Source organism: Sprattus sprattus, assembly GCF_963457725.1.
Source record: "Sprattus sprattus genome assembly, chromosome: 8".
NCBI lineage: Eukaryota > Metazoa > Chordata > Actinopteri > Clupeiformes > Clupeidae > Sprattus > Sprattus sprattus.
Window position 1 is genome coordinate 2,043,657 of NC_137927.1, and position 25,957 is coordinate 2,069,613.

The 25,957-nt window shown below is 40.1% G+C and overlaps 1 protein-coding gene across 4 annotated transcripts in view; it reads right to left on the reverse strand.

Moving 5' to 3' along the window:
* Window positions 1-25,957, reverse strand: part of vps13c (vacuolar protein sorting 13 homolog C) — a 271,108-nt gene that overhangs the window by 154,789 nt on the left and 90,362 nt on the right. For all 4 annotated transcript variants that reach the window (XM_080843884.1, XM_080843883.1, XM_080843882.1 and 1 more), the window contains 7 exons: window positions 21,395-21,524; window positions 20,094-20,163; window positions 19,655-19,755; window positions 13,000-13,144; window positions 12,190-12,269; window positions 11,912-11,971; window positions 3,080-3,227 (listed from right to left, as the gene is read on the reverse strand). In XM_080843884.1, coding sequence (XP_080700010.1) covers window positions 3,080-3,227; window positions 11,912-11,971; window positions 12,190-12,269; window positions 13,000-13,144; window positions 19,655-19,755; window positions 20,094-20,163; window positions 21,395-21,524 — 734 coding nt within the window. The remainder of the gene's footprint in view (window positions 1-3,079; window positions 3,228-11,911; window positions 11,972-12,189; window positions 12,270-12,999; window positions 13,145-19,654; window positions 19,756-20,093; window positions 20,164-21,394; window positions 21,525-25,957) is intronic.

Sequence of the window (25,957 nt, forward strand, 5' to 3'; positions counted from 1 at the left end):
TTGATGGCCTGATCCAAGATGAAAGAGAGCTGCTACCCTGAGCTGCTTGCTGCAGTTCGCTGTCCTTCTGCTTTTGGAGTCTCTCTTTTCTTGGCATTTTGCTGCAAATTTTGTAAATGAGATAAATCAATCTTGTGCATTATGAGCAAGAGTGACTTACATAACCTCTGTAAAGCTGACAGCACAATACACACAATTTTTTTTTTTTTTTTACTGTTTTCTGCAGCATAAGCAGCTTTACACTAATAACAGTGGTGGTCCGTCAGGGCCAGCAAGGCCTTCTCTGCTGGCCTAAACATCATCAGAAAATAAATGTAATAAAATACATTTTATTTTAATATTTTCTTTTCATAAATATGTATTAAATTATTCCCCATAGTCCATTCTCTTCATTTCATAGCTTCCAGCGTTGTTTATTTATGTTAGAGCATTCATCCAATCATATTTCAGCTATCATGTGTTGCCAGGCTCTAAGAAATCTTCCCAGAGGCCTTCAGAATTAACATTGAAGGCGCCTGTACATCTGATTGGTTATCACAACTGGCTGTTTTACGTATTTCATTTAAGTTGAATGAACTGAAACAGACAGTTGTGATAACCAATCAGATTTCGAGTTGGCGACATTGGGGCCAGACTAGGCCAGCTAGCAGGCATCACGTTGAACAAGTTCTTTGATTGGATACGCACTAGTGCGGCAGACTGAGGCAGTGCCTCAGGAAGTGCTCATTTTAGTTGCAGATGGTGGTGGTGAATTAGCGAAAACGTAAATTTCAGTTTATTTTCAACCCACAATGGCTGAAGGAGGATCGATCTGGTCGCTAATATAATAGAAACGCCATTTTCAAGACGGCCCTTTCAAGAAAAACTGGATGTTGTGAGGATCGGGTCAGTTTAATGAAACTGCTTTGCAGGTGGGACAATGCGATGTTTTGTGGACAAACTTGTTTTAAGCTCACATAGGCTACTTTTGGTGGACTTAATAAAACTTTGTAGACTAATCCCTGAAAATCGCCTTTTATTATTAAGTTGTGATCCAAGCGATCATATAACTGAGAGTTTACTTCTCGTAATTTATTGTTAATACGGGGGTATTGATTTTAAAGGCTCCGGAAATATTAATGAAGTCTGTTGTACTCGACTATGTTAAGGTGATGCAATGCTCAAGTATACTGCCTTTCTGTATGGTTCGAGAGCCATGGCGTCATAATTAGCTACCGAGCCCCCCTCCTCTGGAATTATCTCCCTGCCTCCATCCGAGATGCAGACACCGTACCTATATTCAAATCAAAGCTAAAGACATTCCTCTTTAGTGCATCCTATAGCCAAAAGTAATTGCGTCGACAAACCCATCACCTGCTGCGCTAGCCACCCAGATATATCCGAACACAAATAATGTTCTAATAAAAATAAAATACAAAATATTTAATCTGTGTGTGTGCAGGTTGCAAGTTGCAGGCAGTGTATGTTGCACTGTGAAAGAGTGTTATAACAGATCTCGGGTGTGACATGCAGCTGTCCTCACTCAACAGAACTAAAAAAAAAAAAAAAAAAACTCCATAAGTACACTACCAAACTAAATAACAAATGCCAGTATTACTAAACATATCTTCTCCCTTTCTCTTTCTCTCTCTCTCTCTCTCTCCTTCCATACAATATTGCTTATGCCTATAATAACACTGATAAAATAGCCATATTGCCTACTGTTAAATCTACTACCCAAATGTATCTCCCTATCTGTTTCTGAAATTGATGTCTACTAACATAAATGTTCTCTCTCCCTTATAGCATGTTCCAATCGCTGATGGAAGTGGAACTATTGCTCCTCACCCCCACCACTCTGCATCTACGCACATGGACAGCTGAGCTCTACCCACTCACTTTCTTCCTTTTCTTCCCTTTTCTCTCCCTACTAATCAGGACTATCTCTGCTATGGGACGCTGCTGTAGTCTCTCCACCTGGTCCACCTGGAGAAACCCTCGGCCAATCGCACCCACCGCCACTGCATTGCCGTACACCTACTCTACCCAATACCCTATGCTAGCATTTATATACAATATACATTATTGCCTCCACTGAAATGTTTCTCTGTCCCTACATCCCTTACCCCTGTAACAGTAACCCTATTGGTACAGTAATCTGGTCTTGCCTGTATCATGTTTACCACCGAAAGTCTGTATACTTACTATGTCCAGCGACCAAATGCTGGCTGTGTATAACCCCTGTTGCTTCCTTTCCCCTTCTGCCACACAACCCTCCCCCTTCCCCCCTTCCCCCCTTCCCACCTTCCTGTCTCCACCCGGCCGACCTCAAGCAGATGGGTCCCCCCTTATGTGCCGTGGTTCTGCTTAAGGTTTCTTCCTGCCTAACAGGGAGTTTTTCCTTGCCCTTGTTGCCATTGTGCATGCACTAAGGGTGTTTAGGCTCTGGGCTCTGTTAAGCGCCTAGAGGCAATTGTATTGTTATGGCGCTATACAAATAAAATTGAATTGAATTGAATTGAATTGAATTGAATTGAATTGAATAATAATGGTATTAAGAGGTGGATTCACTCAGCTCAACTGTCGTGTAGTAGGACATCGCTGAAGGCCTAGTCGTGAAATGCAGGGACCGCCACTGACTAATAATATACCACAATATACCTCACCAGACTGTTATGTAGCTCAACTTAAGACCTACCTTTCATTTCAATAATTACGCCTGCCTGCCTGCCTGCCTGCCTGCTTGCCTGTATCTCTCTCCCTCTCTCTCTTCATTAAACATGACAAACGTCAGTAAACAGCTGGACAAGGCTTTGAAATCACGTATTTCTTGAGTTTTGTGTTTGCTTATTTTTAAGGAAACGTCGGACCAGTTGCGACGTAATGTTTTCAGCAGCGCTAATGTTGCGGTTAATTTATCACCAAACAACGTCAGGGGATTGCACAAACACCGTCATTAGCTGTTTGTCTGATGCTGCCCTTTAATATGCACGTTTTTATACATCTCATTGTTGTTATTTCAAATGTTTTGAGAAAATTAAGACATTTTGTGACGCACATAATGTTATATATTTTAGCTCAATTACACAGCTATGTATACCTGTCTTTTCCAAGTCCTTCTTATGGTGGCTTCTGTCTTGTTTCTCTCCGCCTGACCTCAGCTCTCCAGGCATGGCAGAGTTTAATAATTGTATGCATGACAGCAGTGCTCTGGTATGAAGGAGAAAGTCCAGAGAGGAGAACTCCACCTGATTACAACAAATACACATAATAGTTAGTAGTATACAGATACATATTAAGGTACACTGAAAAAAATCACAAATTCACTTCGCAGATGATATTCCTAGAGACTGTAGATTTTTGTCCTCTGCTTATTTAGAGGCTAAGCAGTTCTCCTGGATATGTTGAAGTATATTTAAACTTGTATCTTTGAACCCTCACTCTGTCTCTGAGCTTTTTGGGACAAACCCACATTTTGACGGTAAGAAGAGGCTCGGCCCGTCACAATTGGTGGCAGTTGTGGGATGCCCGGTGGAAGACGGGATAATGCCACGGCAGACTTCCTCTCTCGCTTACCAGCGTGAGACGCTTAGTCCCAATAATTTGGGGTCAAGTGCACAGGTGTGCAGGCACCCAAAGTGTTTCAACTTTAAACAGATTGAAAGATAATTTTAATTTGGCACAGTGATTGAGAATATCCCTGGTTCTTTCACCAACTTTGGCGTCTGCCCCACCCAATAGTACACATTTCTGCCATGTGAGATCTTCTACCACATTGGGTTTTATCAAAAAGGTTTATCAATTTTGTCCAATAAGAATAATTGGCACAGATGAATAATTGGCACTTGATTAGATCAAGACACATAAAAGTCATCATATTGATTTTTTCCATCATATTGATTTTCTACCACCAGGTGAAGGGCACAGCATTGGGCTCTCCATTTGCCCCAAACTATGCAAACCTGTTCATGGGCAAGTTTGAGATTGACTTTGTGTATTCCTCTGAAAATGTCTTTAACCACTGTTTGAAATGTTGGTTCCGATATATTAATGATGTCTTTTTTTATCTTTAGTGGTGCAGTGGAACAACCTAACAAATTTCATGAATTTCTTAACTCTAGACTGGACTCTTTACGATTTACATTGGAATTTAACATGTCCTCTTGTGACAGAGCGCTTTGTCCGCGCAGTGGTCTGTCACGTAAAGCAGCGGTTTTCTGTTGTACTGTGAACATTATTTTACACCAATGTATATGCCTGTACACAACAAAGAGGATTATAGTGTAGATGTCTACGATGCCTAGAAATATTCCGATGGTTTAAACATCGCTTTAGATGTCTGATCTGGGAGAGGGCAACGGGAGACAAAGTGTCGGTAAAGAGAGGAAAGATGCGCGGAGCGCAAGTATGAGTCAATGACATGGTAGTATGTAAGGTGAAACCATACCAGTGTAAGTGCTCTTAGTGCACATGGAAACATCAGAACACTTACTTGGGTTATTGAAGTCACTAACAGGGTAGGCCAAAATGTTTGTCTTCGTGGTTACCGGGTATTACTTCTGTGAACAGGGGAGCAAACCGGGTGCAGGGAAGAGGACTGTTTTCAAGGGGCATTTTGCGCGCCTCTAAGGAAGTGCTCATGGGAGCAGGGGTGCGCGTACTGTGTTAAAGTAATTCGTTGGTAACATGTTTCGGGGCACAGATGATAATATGGCATGAATGTATATGTGGTATATAGTGTACCAGAATGTTTATAATGTGGTAATACCGTGCGCAGCATTTAATTGATTGATGCGTGTGAATGGTAATGGCCGACTGTGTTAAATACGGGGCGCGCAGCTCATTCGAGAGAGGTAGCTGATGTGAGCTGACCGTAGAACGTGAGTGGAGTGTAACAAGTGAATAGTGCTATAGTGAAACCTGGCCATTGTGCCTATTTATGTTTGTTTTGAATCAGTGTTTTGTTTTGTTTGTTTGTTTGTTCATTTGTCTAAACCTACCGGTAGCCTAAAAAATAAAGATCCATATTTTTTTGGAAATACTGTTTCTCCTCCATTTCCATCCATCTGGAAGGGTGACCTAAAAACAACCGCTCGGGCACCCTCTTTTACACCTCTATATAATTTCTCGATGTTCAGGTCTCTAGCTCTACGGGGCAGGTTTTATAGTCAATTTCTACGTATGAGGAGAATTTGCTAGCCTGACGATGTCATACTCATAATTCTACTCAGAATATGAGTCTGATCCTGACCCATTGGGCTGTGATTATGGGGCGTGTATTAACGAACCAGGAAAGAAAATGCCTCTTCGCTGAATTGGATACCTAGAACCAATTAGAGCAACGTAGTATGACCATCTGATACATTAAACTTTTACCTGATCCCGTAGGATAGGAAGGACGGCAAAAACATCTTTTCAATCGACAAATGTGTTAATCGCGTTTCTCTGTTCCTCTTTCAAAATGAATGCGCCGTCAATATCTGTGAGATATGCTTGCACCCGTCATACTTATACATACAATTAGCAGTGAGGCTATAGCTAGCTACGTGTGTTTCAATGGATTTTTGGTCTTAGCTTTAGCAATAACCTTACAATAATGGTCTAGAGAGCTTTAGTTAAGACAAACAATACTCTGCAACATTCGTGTTGCACATACACAACTAACCGAGTCAATGTAGACATTAAAAAAGTCGTGTAGATAGCTTAATTCACATAAAATATTTCCCACTAACAAGCGAGCCATCTTGGTACTATTTCAAATCTACCGGTTAATTCAACTCAAGCATTGGTTGATCATCTGTCCATCATCGTATAAAGCCCGCTCTGACAATTTCATTGGTCAGATTGTTTTGACGAGAACTGATATTGTCTCCCCAATATGCACAAAGCCAGACCAAACTTCCCAGAACAAAAATGTTGTGGGCGGGGTTTAGGCTGGTATCCAGGCTGAGAATTTGCAGTACTGAGGTGGAATTCGAAGGTCAGGCCAACATTTTGTATGACTGTTTCGTTTCCAAAGGTTATGATAAGATTAATCTGGATTCATGTTTGAATAGGGTACGTATCATAGAGCGAGAATCACTTTTCAAAAAGAAAGAAACCACTTTAGAAAACAGAATTGTCTTGTCTACGACTTTTTCACCACTGTCGTCCGAGGTCAAGTCCATAGTGAAAAAACATTGGCATATTCTATCTAGCGACTCGCAGATCGGCCAATCGTTTAAAAATCCTCCACTTTTTGCCTATAAAAGATTGCCTAACTTGCGAGATACCCTGGTGAGAGCAGACTCATATTCTCCGCCAACCAATTGGCTCACAAATCTTGATCCTGGTAATTTCCCCTGCAGGGGTTGCGTTAATTGTAATGCTATGATCAAGGATAATTCCTTTCTACACCCGCGCACTGGCAAGTCATTCTCCGTGAGGGGGAGAATCACTTGCCTCACGACCTTTGTCGTATACCTCCTGAAATGCCCATGCGGGTTTTGTTATGTTGGAAAAACAAAAAGAGAATTAAGAGTAAGAATAAACGAACACAAAAGTAACAGACGTAATCATGACGTTAAAGTCATCTGTAGCAAGACATTTTAATAAATCTTGGCACGATGTCTGCACCTTAAAATTTCAAGGCATAGAGGCAGTGAAGACTCTTAAACGGGGTGGTGACAGAGAGCGCTATCTCCTTCAGCGGGAGGCGCACTGGATCTTTACGCTTCAAACTGTACACCCCAATGGTCTGAATGAAGAGCTAGTTTTGAACTGCTTTTTATGATCCCTCTGCGTAAAAATATGTGTACATATTCACTGGGTTGTATATATGAGTTGGGTGGAACATAATGCTTATTGATGCATTCAGATGCTATAGGAGAGTCGCTGCGGTTGCATTACCGCCTAAATAATTTTTGGGATTTTCGTTTAGCCTACTTGACTTGTCAATTTTGTATTATTATTATTATTATTATTATATTACTATCATTATTAGTATGTCTGCTTTATTTGATTCAGGCTGCTAGGTTTGGCTACTGTTTAATATGTTTTTCCTGTTTATTGCCTGTGTGCGAACATGCTTTGAATCTGTGCACCCTTTGGTGCAGGTCACCTGGAGATGTCACCTGTTGATGTCATGCGTCACTTGTAACCCTTGACCCTTGTTGATAAAAAGCATCAATTCTGTTGTCCACACTACACACTGACGATGGCTCAAGGCCGAAACGAGTCTGTGGAAATAAACTGGTCTTAATATCAATAAGAAAAGCTTGAGTGCGGTTTTATTCTACTCATAATGACAGTGCATGCAATGCCCTGTACTGTTATGTACTGTACTGCAAAAAGAAGAAGGAAGAAGGAAGAAGGAGACAAAAGAGGAAGAGGAAGAAGAAGCCGCCACTGGATAACAGTACAGTGCTTTGCTTTGTGTTGGTACATCTACAATGTGTCCAGTGTGATTTTAATCAGGAACTTGTGTATGGTTTTATCCAGAACAGTCAGCCTCTCCTCCAATCAATCTGTAACTGAAGCCTGATGTAGCAACCTTAACCACCCCTTTACCACACCACACCCCCATTACTGGACCACAAAAGATCACCAGTTATGTACATCTTTCTCTCTTCCATTCCCCGGCACTAACAGGAACACATCTCTCTTTCCATGTCAGGAACATCTCTGTTCTCTCAGCTCCCCAAGAGAGCTCACTAGCCGCTCAGAAAAGCAGCCTAAGACTGCTGAAGATTTCTTGTGAGTCAGGACGAGAGAAACCACTAACCAAAAGAAAGCCAGTTTAGCACGACCAGCTAACAGAAACTTTGCTAGCCAACTCGGCGACGGGAGAAAGCCAAGCAAGTAATCACAAAGACAAACACGAAATTTGCAAACGGATCAAGCAGAGCAACCATGTCTTCCGATGTACACTGCAGAGCAACGGCGACATCAGAGCTTCGACCACCTTCACCATCTATAGACACTCTTCTGTTTGCCCCATCAAAACATCAGAAAACCCCTTTCCCCAAAGGACTGGTAACTTTAAGAATTGGGAATTTAGCTATCGTAGCCTACTCACTACCTGGTTAAGCATAAGACTTTTTTTACCTTTGCCATGTACTCTAGGGATATCTTTTCTTGGTTATTTGGTAGTTGGCTTCGCCACACCATACAAGTGTTAATGTTAGTTACAGTGGGGAAAATAAGTATTTGAACCCCTTGCGATTTCACAAGTTTGGCCACTTGCAAAGAAATGTGTGATCTATAATTGTAATGGTAGGTGTATATTAACAGTGAGAAACAGAATATCAACAAAAACATCCAGAAAAATGCATTTTATAACATTTATGACTTTATTTGCATTTGATGCAAAAAATAAGTATTTGCCCCCCAAGCAAAACTGACTTACAAAAATGACTTAGTACTTGGTGGAATAACCCTTGTTGGCAAGCACAGACGTTTCTTGTAGTTGGTCACCAGGTTTACACACATCTCAGGAGGGATTTTGGTCCACTCCTCTTTGCAGATCCTCTCCAAATCTTGTTGCGTTTTCAATGGGAGGGAATGAGGGAATGAGGTTCAAGCCCAATATTCCACGTTACATGGCCCCATCCATAGTCCCCTTGATGCGGTGGAGTCGTCCTGTACCATTGGCAGAGAAACAGCCCCAAAGCATAATGTTTCCACCTCCATGCTTGATGGTGGGTATGATGTACTCTTGGGGTCATATTCAGCATTCCCCCCCCTGTCAAACACGGCAAGTCGAGTTGATGCCAAAGAGCTTTTTTTTGGTATCATCTGACCACATTCTGTCTCACAATCCTCCTTAGAATCATTCAAGTGTGCAATGGCAAACTTCAGATGGCCCTGTAAATGCGCTTCCTTGAGCAGGGGGACCTTGCGAGTGCTGCAGTACTTCAAAAAATTACTGCGTGGTGTGTTGCCAATGGTTTTCTTGGTGACTGTGGTCCCAGCTGCCTTGAGATCATTCACAAGCTCCCCCTGTGTAGTTCTGGGGTTATTCTGCACCTTTCGAATGATCACTGATACCGCACGAAGGGATATCTTGCATGAAGCCCCAGACCTAGAGTGATTAACATTTGTTTGGTGTTGCTTCCGTTTACGAATAATTGCACCAATAGTTGTCTGCTTCTCACCAAGCTGCTTGCCAATGGTTTTGTAGCCCATTCCAGCCTTGTGCAGGTCTACAATCTTATCTCTGACGTCCTTGGACAACTCTTTGGTCTTGCCCATGGTGGTGAGGTTGAAGGTGTGAAGTATGATTCTTTGGACAGGTTTTATTTTATAAACGTCACCAGTTGAGATCAGGTGTACCTTGTTAGACCTAATGAGGACTAATCTGTGTGCTTCTTGGGCACATAACTGGTCATTGTGAGCCAGCATTCTTGCCGTTTGCTTGGGGGTTCAAATACTTATTCATCAAATGCAAATAAAGTCATAAATGTTATAAAATGCAGTTCTCTGAATTTTTTTGTTGATATTCTGTTTCTCACTGTTAAAATACACCTACCAATACAATTCTAGATCACACATTTCTTTGCAAGTGGCCAAACTTGAGAAATCGGTAGGGGTTCAAATACTTATTTTCCCCACTGTATGCTTCACGGAGACATAGGGTCTTGCATTCATTACTAAATAATTTCCCTCTTCTAACTTGGCACCGTAATCACACGGATTACACATTCATTGGCCTCAACATAGCAACACGTGAAGAGAACACCTTGCACTTCACAGAAGCTGGTCCTTTTTCATATCACATGAATGTTCATGAAAGTGCACAAACATGCAAATGGAACCACGGTGACCGAATAAAGGAACACACACACATATTGTATCTGGTGTGCACCAGACAGCGAACACTGGCTCGCACAGACACACACACAACACAACACACACACACACACGGACACACACACACACACACACACACACACACACACACACTCCCTCTCTTTTTTAAACACTTTCCTGTCCAATAGGGTGAGATCACCAACATATTACTGGTGCTGTTGTCAGGATAGTATCAATGTTATCTTGGTGGCCCTCGTGAAAACAGTATTACTATTGAAGCACAATTGCACCCACAAATACTCGGCGCCCGCTCACAAGGTAAGGCACCTACATTATTCTGGTGCCCATGTGAGGCTGGTACCCATTGTACCTACAACTGTAATTCAAATGTTTACAGTATATTCCTTTTACACAAATACTACCATAAAAATACATAACATCGATTGTTTCATTCATGATGTCTCAACTGCCAAATTTCCAGAATAGCTTGTTACCGTACTTTCCGCACTATAGGGCGCACTGGATTATAACGTAAAAAAGCAGTCCGATACCACTAAATCAAACGTTAGCGTATTCACAATAACTCTCAAAATGTTGCAGAGTATTGTAGGTCTTAACTGAAGCTGCTAACGCTTACACCAAACATCCATTGAAACACATATTAGCTAGCTAGCCTCGCTGCTAATAAGTATAACATTAGCATGCCGATATGCTCTCACCTCATTGAGGCAGAAGTACTGCCTCCAGCAACAGTGGTCGGGAGCAATGTACTGTTCGAGGGTTTATATAAAATACGGTAGCCGTAATGCTGCAAGCGGTGCGGCTTTGTAGTTTACTGTGAAAAGGCAGCCCCTCCTTTTCCCTAACGCGCCTGACACCACCCGCGACATTTAAACTGAACGCTACTTCTCTGCCACACAGAAACACGCACACACGCATCCATACACAACCCGGTTACTTTGGAATGTTGCACGGTGCCGGCAACCGTGTATCCATTCCAACACAGCACGATCATATTTCACAAATCCCTCTGTTACTCACCCAGTTACTTCACCATCACAGCGATCAGCTAGGTACCAGTTGTATCCGCTCCATAACTCATTTCACGCCGTTAATCCATACATTGTCGCACCACACAAACAAGCATTGACATCACACACACTTCCTGGTCCCACGAACTTTCTGTCCCCCAAGAAACATGAGCACTGGACAATGGCATGATTAAATGCGGAGTTAATTATGTAATTGGGATGGGGGAAAGGCAATGATTGGTGTGGGGGTAATGTGATGGTGTATCATGTTTAATGTAATGAAAACAGACTGTGTAGTCCCCTCTCTGTATTGGTATGTTCCAATTAGGTTAATGGCAAGGCTTTATTTAAGCTCAAGAGTTTCTCACTTCTGGGTGGGAGTCTGGAGAGCAGGTAGACTGAAAAGCAAGAGTAAGATATTTTGATTGTGAAAGAGAATTGTGCATTAGTAATTGTTTTTTTGTTTGTTTGTTTGTTTGTTTAGAGTGTGTTTGTTGGCGCTTTGTCACTGCACTGGTTTGTCATCATTGTTTTGCACTGTAAATAAATTCTCACTTAAGTTCACTGGATATCACCTTGTTTTACCGTGTTTCTCACACCCTCACCCAAGACCTCTGGAAGTCCTAGGGCCACCATCCTAGTGTGGGAGTTAGCGCGAGGCGCAATCTTTTCACAGTTACCAAGGTCGTACTAAAACATTTTCACAGAGTGCCGTGTACCACACAAAATCGCCTCGAGGTCAGTAAGCACAACCAGAATTAATTCATATATAAGGCGCTCCGGATTATAAGGATCACTGTAGTTTTTGGAGAAAATTAAAGGCTTTTAAGTGCGCCTTTTAGTCTGGAAAATACGGTAACAGTCATACACAAGGTCTTGAATTTACCAGGCATGTACTTAGGATGTTCTGACATGACACCCTTTAGGTTGTTTGAGAGACCAGCATGTTTTTCAAAGGTTACTCAAGTTTGAGTTCACTCAAGTTCATATATCTGCAGGACGCTACAGTGGATAGCATTTCATTAAGCCCCTTGATGGCTGTCACCACCGCAAATCAATATATATCGCATATGATTCATCTAAATATGGTAAACAATGTCTTATGGCTGTACCTTAAGAGTTCCTTCAGTGTTCTCAAATGTGTCCAGAAAATGTGGTCCAGTAGGATCAGCCTGCCGATCACAAAGCAAAAATAACACTATATTAGAACATGGTTATATACAATAACATTCTTTAAAACATTAAGGAAATGTCCCTCTCTCTCTGTGTATATGTGAGTGAGAGAGATGTCAATATGTGAATGACCAAAAGGGTAAATGTTTTAGTATGTGAGTGAGAGAGAGATGTTTGTATGTGTAAATGTGTTTGTATGTGAGTGCACGTGGCTTACTTTGACAAAGACTACTTTCAGGAGATCATTGTCAGCAGCATCAGAAGAACGGATCAAATGCAGTGGCTGATTGAGAGAGTCTGCAAAAGAGCACAGTGTGTGTATACATGTCCATACTTGTGTGAGCTTATGTAAATATAAAAATGTATTTGTGTGTGTGTGTGTGTGTGTGTGTGTGTGTGTGTGTGTGTTGTCTGAATGGCTTCCGAACAAAATTCAATTACGTCTGAGGGCAAACTAGTTTCATCACCATTCAATTCTGATGCTTTTGTTTTCATTGGTCATGGCTGTTTTAAAAGGTCACATCAGTAAAACTAAAGACTCTGCCAGTAAATCTGCTACAAATTGCATGTCGTGCTGTAAAACAACCTGTTATAGGTCTTCTGTTAGATATTCCACTACACCTCACCCCTCTGTGTTCTCCCCCACACTTTCCAACCCTATACAAGTCAGCTATTATAACTTTTACACTACCATGAGAGTTTTTAACAAGTTTGATGTTGCAGATGTTGCAAATTATTTAATGTCTAATCAGGTCAAGTTTAAGAAGATGGGAAGATTGTCTAATCTACTCGGTTGCACTGAGATGACTTTACTCAAACATGTTAGCAGCCTACATGTTAAACCATATCTGATGGTAAATACAAAATGAAGCATTTCTATGAACATAAATACATAATTGCTCTAATATTTGATTTCTCCTTCATACTGATTCATCTTCAATCAGCGGTGGGAACCCTCATGTTGATTTGATATGGAATGTCCCATAGGTGTGTGCGTGTGGGTGGGTGTTTGTGCATATGAGTATACCTTCACAGTAGTCCAAGCTGACCTTGTGCAAGTACGATGTGACAGTCATGTCATACGTTCTGAGTTTCCCCTCAGCACCAAGCTGACAAACACAAGCTAACACAGATTGTTCACCGGAACCATCCTGTGTCAGCTGCAGCAGGACCTACAACACAGAACAAACACACAGATCCATTTATACTCTTATGACAAACACAAACATCACAGATCCATCTATACTCTTATGACAAACATCACAGATCCATCTATACTCTTATGTGCTGTTTGGGAGGAAAAACAAATAGTTTTGTTGCATAATGTTCAGTTGTCTGCCATTGTTTTGCCACCCCTGTAAAAACAAAATGGCAGACTTTGTGGATTTTTGAAGTGAAGGGAACACTTTACTTGAATCCTGCTTCATAAGACTGACATAGCCATTTGATAAATATGTTTCCTTAAACCAGTCCATTAAGCATTATATAACTATGTATTAGTAATGACTGCAATCATAAAGCATCATAATGTAGTACAAGCACGACACAACTATTATTATGAAAACTTGTATGGAGTCACGTATGGCTCTAAAAAGAGCATTTGGCGAATTAACAGCATTTGAAATAAGGCAAATATGCCATGGGTGCCATAATCAAGCGGTCAAAGAAGCTTGACATGGGCATTTCTTTGGATTAAACGGTCTTTCCACAAAGCCTCAGTAATTCTGTCCGAGTGAGTTGCCAGTTTGAATCTTTTTTTTAATTTGAAATGAATTTTTCTCTTTTTTTATTACATTCATCATGATTTCATACCTGCAGCCAGATTATGTGTAATATGATCATTTATGCATACAAGTTTGGCCTCCACAGCTTTGCATTTCATCCCCCCTGAGTTCTATCAGGAATGGACTAATCTACGAATGGCCAAATCTGTAGAAGAAAAGGGAAACAAAATCCATTTCCGCGCCATAAGAGCATGCTGGGAAGTGCTGGGGATTTAACCCTACATCATGGTTTGCCAGAGGTCCCCGACACAGGTTCGGCCCTCTGTTGCCAGGTCACCCTCCTCTGCTCTGTCAGCGAGTGAGTTTACCATAGCCTTTTGTTGTTTGAGGGAATCGTAAAGCTTTTCTCAAATATTAGTAATTACACAAGTTGTTGCGATTGTCACGATTACCTCAATTCACAAATTCTTCAATAAGCAATGACGGTAACTACGGTTACTTCATACATATTGATGGTCCTCTACTTGGACCCCGTTCAATGCCACTTCCCACAATTTAAATGTTTCTTCTGTACGCGTTAACGCAAACCCATTTTAACGCCGTCAATTTTTTTATCTTGCGTTTATCGTTCTTTTTGCCCTCGCAAACTGTGTAGAAGGCTAACGTTACGTTTGAGTGAATGGTGAGCGCGATACGGTGAAATGGATGATAAAAAGCTTCTGAATAGAAAGATTACCTATAAAAGTTGGGTTGTGCAAAAGAAGCGAGCTTCACTGTTGTCTGAAAACTGTTGTCTAACCTTTTATTGGTAACCTAACTGTTACGGTTCATTGTTTTTTAAATAAGACGCGTGACTTCTATGTTCACAGCAAACTTGAAAAAAAGAAAATATTAAGCCATGGTTTAACTGCACTATAGGCTGAGTCCTTGTTTATCTGAAATGTGCACTTTATAATTGTATTTTGTACCGCCCTGTTTGCCAATGTTGTTTTTCAATAAAATAAAACATTGCATAAAGCAAGCCAATCCACTTATCCATCTTCATAAGAGCATTGCAAAAAAAAACTGAGTTAACCATGACATTCATTTTGACAAAAATGCGATTAATCGCGATTAAATATTTTAATCGTTTGACAGCACTAATTTCAACACATTTCCAGATTACTCTTGAATACCGTGAAAATATCTTAAATAAGAAAAATACGTCTAAAATAATACAAAGGAGATTTACTCTGACAGAATGTAGCCTTGCACCTATCCAGCCTGTGCTTTGCTAATGTTAATGCATTGCGTCCCACACCATACGCATATTATTCATAAAGTTCAGTCTCGCGCGCGAAGTTGAAAAGCATCTGCAGCATAGCCTACGAGTCCTTTTGAAGTTTAGTCGAAAAAGTTATACTTTTGGTGAATGACTGAAGTTATCTACTGTCCTTAGCTAACATTTCGTTCTAACGCCGAGTTAGATGGTCAGAAGCACCAATGGATCAGTTTTTAGTGAGGAGAGTGACAGAGGGACAGGCTGCCACGATAGAGGGACAAGGACAGGATTCCAACAAAGCTACACCTTCACAGGATCCAGGGAAACAAAGTAAAAACAGAAAAAGAAAATTCAATGAGGAATACGGATTTACAGTGACGACAGACAGAGCAGGGGAGGAGGTACCACTGTGTTTCATGTGTTCAACATTACTGTCAACTGAAGCCATGAAGCCGTATTGCGGCATATGGAGCTGCATCACGTTTTCTTGAATGCCAAGCCTATTGAGTTCATGCAACAGATGTTGCGTGATTTTCATATGACTTAAGTTCTGTATAAGTTGCCAGACAGAATTTCCTGAGCTTGCTGCAAAAGCAATGAGGTGTCTTTTGCCCTTTCAAACTACCTACCTGTGTGAGGGCGTTTTTTCTACACTGGCGTACTTGAAGAATAAGTACAGGGAAAGGCTTGAACTAGATAATTATACGAGACTGTCGCTGTCTACCATTTCGCCACAAATAGACAGGCTGTGTGGACATTACCATGCCCAGATATTACAATGACAGGTCTCCCCTCTCCCCTCACACACGCACGGACACACAAGCACACACCCATGCACGCACACATACGCAGTAGGGATGGGAAGATTCACCGGTTCGCATCGATGCACCGGCATAAAAGCTCACGATGCGACGGCCCGGATCAAAAAAGTGTGCACCGGATACAATGTGGAATGAATCGCGATGCATCGTTTCTAACATTTTTGCATCGGTATAATCCGAATATAAGACCAATAATTTTATATTTAGATTCTTCCTCTCTAACTGTTTCTTAAGCGCGCTCTCACCTCCACTGCTGTCAATGGCCGATTCTCGTGAAGTCTATAATTTTCTAAAATCTCTCTCTGCCTGCAATACCGCTCTCTGCCTCTACGCAACTTAACGCGGGTTAAGTGCAACTTCGGCGCTCTCACAGGCAAAGACGGTGGGATAAATTACTGTTAACGGTGTTTTTTGACTGGAAGTCTCCAGAAATCTGTTACCTTATTGAACGAAATTAAAAAGAGTGAACGTGCTGTTCAGAGTCACCAGAATGAACACATTCACAGTATCGTTCATCAGACAGTAATACAGTAGCCTACGTTCAGTTCACGTTCACCAACATTATGAACGAGTTCAGACACAACTCTGGCGATTGATCCACGTTTAAAAAAACCTGACCTTCTTGGAAGACCACGGCACCAAGACAAGATATTCATTAAGATAATAGCAGAGGCGGTGATGATAGAGGAAGAGGTAGGAATATACTCCATATACCGTAGCTAAACTCTCTATTTGTTACTTAAATTTACCTGTATCTTCCTTAAATTGGAAAAGGAAATCTAGCAGCTAGTCTCCATTATACTGATTTTTGTCAGGGCCAGGCAGATGAAACAGAATTTGACAGGAGCCCACACAAAAAGGAAGAGAGAGGTTTGTTCTGATAGGAACTGTGCCAAAAGTTAAAAAACAATGCTTTCAGCCTTGGCAAAGAGCAACCTGTCCATCCCAGCAACAAGTGTTCCCTCTGAAAGAGTGTTCAGCACAACTGGTGACATAGTTACAGCACAGCACAGTTTGCTTTGTTTCATCCTGATCATGTGGATCAACTCATATTTCTAAAGAAAAACCTTAAAATAGGACAAATTAGTTAAATTTAGTGTGTGAGGCAGTTGATCCACTGGTTTAGGATGGAGAAAACTGTGTTGTGACTGGCAGGTATAGTTAAAAAAAAAAATACATTCAGAGACCACTAACACACACACATACACACATAGGTACATTGTTATACTTTGTCAGAGACCTTGTTAATGATTTGTTGTATGACAAATAAATGAAACGTTATGTACCATATTAAATTGCATAGAATTATATTATTTTGCATCGCATCTCGTTGAATCGCATCGTGTCGAATCGCACTGCATCGCAATAGGGGTGAATCGTATCGTATCGCATTAGTAGCTGCTTTTATGTATCTTGAATGTATCGGATCGTTGGCAGTGCATCGAGATGTGTATCGCATCGTCCTCAGTGATGAGATGCACATCCCTAATACGCAGGCACATCAGTGGGCCGCGGATTACTTTCTAGTCAGAATGGTGGTCCCTGGGACAAAACCAGTTGAAAACCCCTGAGCTAAACTATTCTACAGTTCTTTTGAGTCTAATATGAAGGGTTTGATAAGAGAACTATAGAATAGGTTGAGTCTTATATGAAGGGTTTGATAAACTATTCTACAGTTCTTTTGAGTCTTATATGAAGGGTTTGAAAAACTATTCTACAGTTCTTTTGAGTCTTACATGAAGGGTTTGATAAGAGAACTGTAGAATAGTTTGAGTCTTATATGAAGGGTTTGATAAACTATTCTACAGTTCTTTTGAGTCATATATGAAGGGTTTGATAAACTATTCTGAAGTCCTTTTGAGTCTTATATAAAGGGTTTGATAAACTATTCTGAAGTTCTTTTGAGTCTCATATGAAGAGTTTGATAAACTATTCTACAGTTCTTTTGAGTCTTATATGAAAGGTTTGATAAACTATTCTGAAGTTCTTTTGAGTCTTTTATGAAGGGTTTGATTTGAATTTCTGCCTAGCAAATATGCACCTTTATCTGGAAGTATTCCTGGTCTTCCAGATCTCCTCTGACTTAACAACCATTGCTTAATAACCTTTGAGTTGTGGGACAATGCAAGCTGTGATTTGCTTGACATATTTTTAAAATCTTTTGCTGCTTTGTCTGTTTGTCATTCTAAAGTTAGTGAAAAAAAAGTACATAAATATTTGAAGAAAGCATCTGTAATTATCTGTCTGCTGTAGAGATTGTATTTACCTCAACAATTAACGATATACATGTTTTGCTAAGGGATTCCAAAAATCCTGTACACAATTATGATACTGGATGCATGCTTAAGTTGGGTCTGAGATCATGCATACAGTGCCGCTTGAAACAATTTTTTCATCACCAATTTTCCATAGATGAAAAATCGACAAACCCATCACCTGCTGCGCTTACATCTAGGTGTGTGCAGGTTGCAAGTTGCAGGTAGTGTATGTTGCACTGTGAAGGAGTGCTATTACAGATCTCGGGTGTGACATGCAGCTGTCCTCACTCACCAGAACTAAAATTAAAAAAAATAAAAAATATTTAAAACGTACGACTGATATCTGCATAATTACACAACCAAACTTAATAACAAATGCCAGTATTACTAAACATATCTTCTCCCTTTCTCTCTCTCTCTCTCTCTCTCTCTCTCTCTCTCTCTCTCTCTCTCTCTCTCTCTCTCTCTCTCTCTCTCTCTCTCTCTCTCTCTCTCTCTCTCTCTCTCTCTCTCTCTCTCTCTCTCTCTCTCTCTCTCTCTCTCTCTCTCTCTCTCTCTCTCTCTCTCTCTCTCTCTCTCTCTCTCTCTCTCTCTCTCTCTCTCCTTCCATATCAAAAAATTGAATAAAAAATATTTCATCTAGGTGTGTGCAGGTTGCAAGTTGCAGGCAGCGTATGTTGCACTGTGAAAGAGTGCTATAACAGATCTCGGGTGTGACATGCAGCTGTCCTCACTCACCAGAACTAAAAAAAAAAAAAAAAAAACTTACGACTGATATCTCCAAGTACACTACCAAACTAAATAACATAGTGCCAAGGTGTACCCACACAGATCAACAATGGCGAGAGGAAAGAAGATATCTGAGGGCATCAGGAAGAAGGTACTGACAGCCCATCAGTCTGGGGAAAGCTATAAGACCCTCTCCAAAATATTCTAGCTCCATCCATCCATCCATCCAAGACAAAAATTTAGAAATGGAGGGCATTCAACATGACTCAACACCTCTGCCTAGAAGTGGACGCCCATCAAGACCATCACCAAGAAGCACCAGAAGAAGAATAAATCCCCAAGACTGATGGGCTGTCAGTACCTTCTTCTTGATTTCCTCGGATATCTCCTTTCCTCTTGGCATTGTTGATCTGTGTGGGTACACCTCGGCACTACAGTAGTTTGGTTGGTTTCCTCTCTCTTTTTATCCGTGTTGCCCAACCCTTTTCCTATTGATGTCTCATTTGATTGGTTTGCTTAATTGACTAATTTAGCACCCAAATGTAATTCACCGAATCTTTTACCTACTTGACTTCACCAATGCAGCTGGGGGTTCACTTACTTTTGCACATACACTAATTCCATGTTTCATGTAGTTTTTTGGCTACTCACACAATTCCCTCTAAAAGGACATGCAAATAATAAACATAAACCTGACAATTCATTTATGGAAAATTGGTGATGAAAAAATTGAAAAATCATGGTAAAACAACAGAAAACGCCTAACTGCTCAAGGGGTTCACATACTTTCAAGCGGCACTGTACATAGAAAGATAACCATACAACAGAAACAACCAAGCATAACTCAAGCAAGCATAATAAAGAAAGTGTGGATTTTGAAAAGAAGTACCTCTTTGACTTCAAACTTGAATTGCAAGTCAGTTAACTCAGCTTTTGCCTTTTTCTGGAGAATTTCATCCTGAGATATCTCACTGGTGTCCTCTTCAGTGTCTACACACAGGCACACACACATCAGAAACACCACCAGCGCCAACATCATTCTGAATTTAATCCACTAAGACATTTAGCAAACATTCTTGAAAAATGTTCGTTTTAGCCTGGTTAGACTGGTACCTTCAGCCAAAGTATTTCTTCATTAAAAACAAAGCACATGAACTCATGAATGCAACTGCAGTATGTCCTCTGGACTTGTCTATGCATTTACCCCTAGTCTAGGGAGAGAGGCTATGTCTTTTCTGCATGTGGCTTGTCAAACAATTTGAAACATTTGCAAACATTTTCCCCATGGGGACAATAAAAGGAGCAATGAAGTGCTCTTGTTCCTTTACCTGTGTCCAGATCCAGTAGAACAGAGGCATCTAAAATCTTGGTTGTGTTTGACAGAGGTGGAGCCAAAACCTGCATACATTTACAAAACAGTAAGAGTCTGCCGAAAACATACCAATACACACCAAACTAACAGCATACATTTACAAAACAGTAAAAAGTCTGCCGCAAACATACCAACACACCAAACTAACAGCATACATTTACAAAACAGTTTAAGTCTGCCGAAAACATACCAATACACACCAAACTAACAGCAAACTCATGAAGAGGAAATCTTTGTATTTACTACAATGTCTAAAACTTCTTAATCAAATGTTGGTTGTTCATAGAAACTAATACTTCCGTTAACCAGAGCTGCATTCTAGACACAAAATCACACAGGTCATTAAATAAATGGGTTCTTATTAGCCTTCACACACCAAGATGAAACCCTTGGGAGTCTACGCCCCCTCCTTTTTTGTAAGGGTATGTTAAGATTTGATTTAAATATGAAAATGTTTTACACCATTCCTCTCATGTTATTATTGCTGATGTCTTTTAGAATATAATCATACTTGCCACTTTTGCCTCCATGTTTTAGTGGGGGGAAATATACAAACACATCAAGGCATGTCAGACTACCTAAAAAAGGCCTTAGAGGGTAGTTTACCTTAAAAACCTCAGTGTGAGTGACAGGGTAGCCTACCTTAAGAAACCAAACGTGTGAGGGACAGGGTAGCTTACCTTAAGAAACCAAACGTGTGAGTGACAGAGTAGTTTAACTTAAAAACTAAACGTGTGAGTGGCAGGGTAGTTTACCTTAAAAACTAGACGTGTGAGTGACAGGGTAGTTTACCTTAAAAACTAAACGTGTGAGTGACCCGGTAGTTTACCTTCAAAAATAGACGTGTGAGCCACAGGGTAGCATACCATAAAAACCAACCCTTTGCCCTTTCTCCAAAACACTATTATTTGTTTATCTGCCATAACATTTGCCCAGTTCTATGACATGTTTAGTTTCTTTGCAATCTGGTGTATGGACTAACATTCGATTCACTAAACATCAATCGACTGATTGGTTTATTAAGAAACACGTCCTAGGGGCATTTTTTAACCACATGTGAATTCTTCCAAAGAAAGAAAATGTACCTGCTTTATTGAATAGAATAATAACTACAGTATGGCAATAAAGCAATCGGCATTTAAACATGGGTTATAAGTTTAGAAAGCTCTGAAGTAATTGTTGTTGTAAATGGGCCTAGGCTTAACCATATCATATATTTGACCGGAAAGACAATGTCTTCCTCATAGATGCACACACCTTCTTAGTAGGTGTAGTAGGATCCTCTGTTGAAGGTAAAGGGATGCTTGTCAGTAGGTTGAACATTCCCTTGATCTTCTGTTCAGAGACTTTAACATGCAACAGTGGCAGTTCCCCCACCAGCTTAAACCTGTAACAGATCATAACACCTTGGCATTGCTTCATCGACACAGTAAATCTTATCAATTTATGGTACAATGGACAAAAGATACAAAATCTAATTTACACAAAATACATAAATACAATAAATCTTCAACAAACTAATTTCTGACGGCATTTGTGAAGTATGTAGCACACTGCCATGTGTCCTCTAAATCAGGGGTCTTCAACAGGGGGTCCGCGACCCCCAGGGGGTCCGTGGAGGTACTGCAGGGGGGTCGCGAAATCTTTGGTTGATAAGACATTTTTTTTTTCATATTTCTAAAAAAAAAAAAAAAAAAAAAAAAATCAACCAATTTTTTTTCCCACAAAGTTAAATGTCTTCCGAATCAGAATTGTATTTATTCCCTTTAAATGTACATTAACATAAATCCAACATATTGTAGCGAACGTATACATTGATCGAGAAGACGTTATCTTTCAGTCCAATCGACACATTCAGCTACCCACAGGAGCTCTCTCAAGTTGGGCACCGGTTCACTCACAGCACCTTTCATGCAAATACGACAGCACAGGCACTAGCCAATCAGATCGCGTTTCTGCTCAAGTCTAAAGAGCGCAAAGATCAAAAATAAAAGATGGCGGACCAAACTCCATAGCTGGTCTTCTTTGTACCTATAAATTGTTAGTTTGACATTTTTTTGCTTAGATTTAAAAAAATAAATAAAGAGAAATAGACACTGTTAAACTTTAATCGTAACTGAAAAATCAGTCTGAGAGGATTTGCGAGGTGTATGAGCCCCCTAGCTAATGTTAGCATGCTACTACCTACAATTTTAACAACTTGCTAGCGGTGTGATTGGTTTGTTGACCTGTCAATCTCACTATAACGTCTATGTTGTCAACACAACTCCATGCGCCAGACTCCTCCTCCGTCATCCGTTGGATCGTGTCAGTCAGGAGTTATTGAAAAGAAGATACATCTCACTAATGTGGGAGGATGTGTGCCATCGACAGATGCTTGAGGATTCACTGTCCCTTTTTTATGTATGATGAAATAAAAACATACAGTATATCTGTGAATTATTTTAATAAGTTGTTATTAATTGAGTTGTTTGCAAGATTCATGTTTATAAATGGCAGTGGCACGGCCACCCTGTACCTTTCATGTTGTTAAATGTTAAAATAAATTCAATGTTAAAAAATGTTAAGTTAAATTCGTTGTTCAAAAATGTTAGGTTAAATTCAATGTTAAAAAATAAAAATGTTCAAGAATATATTAACCTTTGTATTATTTGAATAGCTTAGTATTGAATACACGATAACAGGGTAGCTATGTTTATTTGGCACTAGGCCCAGTATATTATAAACAAAATGTTATGCAATTTATATAGTAGGGGGTCCCTGCTCATTTCGCCATCAGTTTGGGGGTCCCTGACCTGAAAAACGTTGAAGACCCCTGCTCTAAATGCATTCAATGGTGGCATTCTGCTGGGGCGCAATGAAGAGCAGCACAGCAGAGGCTTCACACAGGTCTTTAATCATGATGAAGAAATGCTACAATATCATAGCTCAATGCTATTGGCCTAATCTAAGAGGCAATTCTTTCTTTGAGGATTGAGTTCTTTTAAGGCGAGACACTACAAGTGAATAGGGTAAAAATCTTAAATAAAAGGTATCACCCTGAAACTTTCTCAGTTGATTACTCATGTTTAGATGAGAACAAAATGTATTACAAGTTTTTAGTATTTTGATGTTTGAATATGCAAATTAGGCATTATCTCATTAAATATGCGCTAATTTGCATAATGTTTAAAAGAAAAAATCTGATCATGGGATGAAGCCAGGTTAAAAATTCCTTTTCCCTTTTGTTGGCATATTAGATGGAAAAAAATTACAGAGGGATTTATGGATATCTACTTTTGTTTTCCTGTAAATCAGAAAAGACTGTCAATAGCCTTTAAAAAACCTTTAAAAATCGCCATGTTTTTGGGGATATAATGTTATATGATTCAGGCTAGGAATAATATATTTACAAATCCCTCTGTAAATGTCTTCATAATATAGTTGGGTACAAGACTGGAAAGTTTTGTATATATAGGTTGAACTGAAGTGGAGATTTTTTCCTTGGAGTATGACAAAAAACTCATTTTGAGAAAATCGCATTTAAAGATTCCAGAAAGTATCAAGCCATACCACGTGATGCGTCTGAACGAATCACGTTATCAGAAACCACCGCAAACCAATGAAATTGCGTCTTTAGGTTTAAAGCCCCGTTTTTGCTAACATCATTGGTTACTGCTGGAAAGGAAATGTCCTTATTTGGAGTACATAGCGTTTTGTGGAAGAAACAGACCTTTTCAACCATACCAAACATGTCAGGCATCAGAAAGCCGATATACTGCACGTTACCTTAGAATGCTAACTTTCCAGGAAACCTAGGAGAATGCTGACGCCGCGAACAGACAAAATGTGAATAAATATACACATCAATGTATAATAAGGATATTTTCTTTATGCTAGTATGAAAGATTACATGTTTAGGGAGTGAACTAGCTCAAAATCTCAAAATTGACCACTGCTGAAAAAAACGATGTTTTTGCCTGCCGTGTCTCGCCTTAACAATGTTTAATATTTGTATCTGTTACATGTTACATTCAGCTGTTATGATAAATGGTTTTTGATTTTAATGTGCCTTGGTTATATTATGAAAAATGCTAAAATGGTTTTTGGTTTTAATGTGCTCTGGTTATTTAATTTATTCAGCCAATGCAATGTTTCTGGCAGTTATCTGTTGTCTAGTTGTTTTGCCTTGGTCCATGATCTGAGGATCGATTGTTTTTGTCTAGGGATGTTTTTGGTTCAGGTGAAATCGCGAGTTTCTCTCTCTGTTTTCTGAGTGATGGCAAAGTAAAGAGCATTGAGCTTGATGAAGGAATTTATGACTGACTCTGTGGTTATTTCCAAGTAATTCAGAGGTATAACATATCCAGGTTTGGTTTCATGCTGTGAGGCACAAAATGATGATGCATTCATTTTCAGGAAAAAGATAAATAACTGCAGATCTGCTGCAATTAAATATGCATCAGAACCATCATCAACCAAAGAGCTCTTTTCATTTCTGGGACCTTTGGAACTTGGTGGAACCTTACTATGAGATTTCCAACTGACCTGCTGAAAGGTATAGCCCAAGCCAATAATGACACCATTCATCTGAACAAGCATTCCAAGACTTAATCAAACCTCTGTGTGAAGCCCCCACAGTGGGCCCACCCAACACAGAATAGATATTTAGTCTGGCTTTAGAGCCCATCATAGCACTGAAGCAGCTTTAATCAAAGTTCTGAATGACATTATGAATGACATAATGACTCTAATCACATCTGATCATGGGTGCATTTCAATACTGGTTCTTCTACACCTTAGTGCTGCTTACGACACTAAAGATCATCATATTTTGCTACACAGAATTGAACATCATGTTGGCATCAAAGGCTGTGCCCTATCCTGGTTTAGGTCTAAACTTTCTGACCGTCTTCAGTTTGGATGGCTTATTATGGACATGAACAATCACACCACAGTAAGTTATGGTGTTCCCCAAGGCTCTGTGTGGAGCCTTGCTCTTCTCCTTGTACATGCTACCCTTAGGCGGTGTCATAAGAAGCCATGGGATTAACTTCCATTGCTATGCTGATGATACCCAACTACCTATCCAGGAAACGTTGATGAAATTGTACAGCTACCCAAGGTAAAAACTTGCCTGCAGACTTACTACCTGCTCCTTAACTCAGCTAAAACTGAACTTATGCTAGTGCTAATCATCTGCATGGTTTGAAAGGGTAAAGTGGAGGGTACATGTGTAATTATTGTCTACCCAAGCTAGGCTATAATTACATTATCTTGATAAGGTAACAGAACATTAGGTGAAGCCTTTGCTCCAAACAAGGACAATTCAGTCAACATGTGACTGATTTCTGGTTACAACTGGTCAACTTTCTGGACTGAACCATCATCAGCGGTTGACCGCCATTATCAAAGGCAAACCCAATGCAGAAAGAACGGACTGGCAGTAGCAGCGACGCAGGAGGAATGATCAGGAGGAATGATCGGGAAGAATGTGTCTAGTTGTTGGACAGCTGAGCAGAACAGCATCCACCATGGAATCAGATCTATGCTTGCACCATCCAAAATAGAGATGGTAGTGGTGAAGAAATGTTTGAATCTGAGCAAAATTAAATGTATATGGCATGAAAGTTTAACTGTACTTCAAAACCCAACATTCTCCAACATTCATTTGTGGAGTAAAACTGTAAGGGGTCCAAGAGTTTCCGGTGAGTGTTTTTCGTATTTTTTGCCATTCCCTAGCAAAACTGGCTTGTTACTAGGGCGGTCAACAAATATTAAAAATTGTAATATGTATTCGAAAAGTTGTTAAAAACTGAATTTCGAATGTGAAAATTAATA